At 40.7% G+C, this 2,865-nt stretch overlaps 1 protein-coding gene across 2 annotated transcripts in view; it reads left to right on the top strand.

Moving 5' to 3' along the window:
• rab4b (RAB4B, member RAS oncogene family) overlaps positions 1–2,865 on the top strand; it is a 10,760-nt gene that overhangs the window by 1,429 nt on the left and 6,466 nt on the right. For both annotated transcript variants that reach the window (XM_005720885.2, XM_005720886.2), the window contains exon 2: positions 2,017–2,097. In XM_005720885.2, the coding sequence (XP_005720942.1) occupies positions 2,017–2,097 (81 nt within the window). The remainder of the gene's footprint in view (positions 1–2,016; positions 2,098–2,865) is intronic.

Genomic DNA, 2,865 nt, shown 5'->3' with positions numbered 1-2,865 from the left:
AGAGAGAGAGAGAGAGAGAGATGGGAGGGCTCACCCATTGCAGGTAATTGTTGTTCTCCTCCCTGGTGGGGGGGTACTTAATATTGATGAGTGAGGAATAAAGTAGCCTGAGAGGGTAGTTGCTGCAGTCCATTCTCCCTGCTTTTGACATTATTGATGGTTTGATTGTTGTGTCCAGATCTCACACAGAAGTATACGATGTCTGAGAAAATGCAGAAAGGCTTGGGCTAGCTTTTAAAACTGAGCGGTCTGTCTCTGATTTTTGTTAGCACTGTCACAGCCACTGAAGTGTGGTTGAGATGTTACGCTGACTGCTGTTACACAGAAAAATAAGTGGGTTTCGACGCCTTCGCTTTGTTGCAGTTACTCTGTTACCGAGACTTTGACCTCTGGCTTGTGTTGCTTAAGAAAACACCCGCTTCAACAAAGGTGCACCATGACCTGAGCTGGCGGAGGTGTGTGTCAGCAAATGAAGGTGGCTCATGGAGCAATGACATAATTGGTTTAAATGTCACCCAGAAAGTAAAGATTAATCTCATACTTTGATTTACTGTTTCTGTTGACTTTGTGTGAAGCTGGTGATATCAACAGCAGCCAGTAATCACTTGCCAGGCTTTGTGCTTTCAGAACCTTTGTTTGAGCTCAAAGTGAAATTGAAAATTTACTTAAAATTCAACCTGAACAAGTTCTCAGTAGGGAAGCTGTAGTTTGCCTTCATGCTTTCACATATTTAGGAGAACACTATCACTTCCTCATGTCTTGCATTTCATTTACTACCTCTCTAATTATTTATTATGTCTTACTTAACCAGAGCTAAGAGAGATTGAAAGTTGCAAGATAAAGCTTGTGAAGCCTTAGGAATTACCTGGATTACTGACTGATTTCTCATACAGGCTGGTCTTTATGTAAATCACAAGTATAGCCAGATGAGACTTGACTAATCTAACATACAAAGACTATGATTCACTTAAGCACTAACCTTTCATGTCTTGTTTCCTCCCCCTGAGGAAGAGAACTTTTCTGTTAGCAGTTTGTCTCAGAGCGTGCCGTATCATGCCTTTTAAAAATGATAACATGGTAGAGGTAGCATCATGGTTTTGGGCTGTCCTTGGGATCTGGATGGCCTGTAGCCATTAACAGAACATTTCATTTAAAATTTATATCAAAAAATGTTCTCAGTGTAAGAACAGAGGAGCAGTTCATGACCCGGAGCTTCAAGAAGTTGGGTAACGCAGCCAGACAGTGACTCAAGTAAAACAACAGAGTGGTTCAAAAAGAAGAATTTTTGGGAAGTGATGAACAAACCGCAGTCCTGACCTAGTTGAAATTATGTAGCATGACCTAGAAAGGGAGCAAACAAATATATATGAACTGATCAGTGTAAATTCACACACATGCAGCCACTTTTCATACCTAACTCTCCTTATCAGATCTCCCAGTATACTGGTCAGAACTGCCGTTCAGCATACATCCAGTATGCAAATACCCCCTTGTGTTATCTTTGGCCACAGCACACAATGGCTATCTGTACTCTAAATGGGTTTGCATGTCAAGGGATCAAGTAATTATGGATCATTTGTGCTGGCTGGATTGAGCCCTTCAAAGAAAAGACCCACTTCCCACAACATCTGTGCAAAAGCCTGCCTTTGGTTATTATTCAACCTGTGTGCAAGTCTGTTGCCCTAAGCTGTGGTTAATAATGCTAAAGCTCAAACCTTGCTCTAATGACATGTGTTATTAAGTGTTGGTGCTTTTCTAAGGCTTCAGACACACTCATTTTCAACCTCAGACAAACAAGTGTATTAAATTAGAATCGTAAGTGGCAAGTTAAACTGATTACATGCTAGGCGCTTTGTGATTAGTAGGCTAATTTGGGTTTGGCAGGATACTATGAAAGTAGTAGCTCAGTGGGATTAAGAGGAAGGATTGTCCCTGAGGATGGAAGTGCAAAGAGCAGCAGGTTCTCCATTGATGTTGGCATTGCATTGATCTCTACCTCCTTTTTTGTGCTTGCAGACTTCCTGTTTAAGTTCCTGGTGATTGGCAGTGCTGGGACGGGGAAATCCTGTCTCCTCCACCAGTTCATTGAGAACAAGTGTAAGTTCTAAAACGCTGCATTTCTAAAGTTTAATACTGTGCAAACACATAAATGAACACGTTCACGAAATTATTGTAGTCAGTTTCACGAGTTGCATATTGACTAAACCATTAGTCTGCGGATGATCTGGAGAAAATTCTTTATTGACTGGTATGAGTCAGAGTACAATGACAGGATGATGTGGGCATTTGTCGACCCAGAATAAAACCAATCACCACAGTTCTTTGCCTCACACTGTCCTTCAGAAAGAGACAATTTTCTGTGTGGTTAAATGGAGGGAAAACATTATACTTCCTGTCGACTTTCTCTAGCTAACAATGGCCAAGTTTACACCGAGCTTGATGCTCTCATTATATTGTTAAAATTCTCCATATGAAACATTAATTCGTTTAAAATACAAATTGAAACGTCAATTCAGTTTCAGAGGGGTGGTTTAAAAAAAAAACAAACCATGTCAACACTCCTTCATGTACAGAGTCGTGCTCATGATTACATTTAATTTGATTAAGATATCTCAGGGGTCCCTGTGGATAGAGAAAGAGAGGCTGGGCAACTTGGCACTGTTAATCTAATTTGCAACTCCCTGTAGCTTATAATGTGGATATGAGGTATTTGAAAACGGCAGCAAAGGTCTTTTAAACAAGCCAAACACCAAATATTACACATGTACAGTGGGGCAAAAAAGTATTTAGTCAGCCACCGATTGTGCAAGTTCCCCCACTTAAAATGATGACAGAGGTCAGTAATTTGCACCAGAGGTACACTTC

Source organism: Pundamilia nyererei, unplaced genomic scaffold (genome assembly GCF_000239375.1).
Source record: "Pundamilia nyererei isolate P.nyererei 1_Seehausen unplaced genomic scaffold, PunNye1.0 scaffold00003, whole genome shotgun sequence".
In the NCBI taxonomy this organism is placed as follows: Eukaryota; Metazoa; Chordata; class Actinopteri; order Cichliformes; family Cichlidae; genus Pundamilia; species Pundamilia nyererei.
Note: the sequence above shows the minus strand (reverse complement) of the source record. Positions and strands in the feature narration are given on the sequence as shown.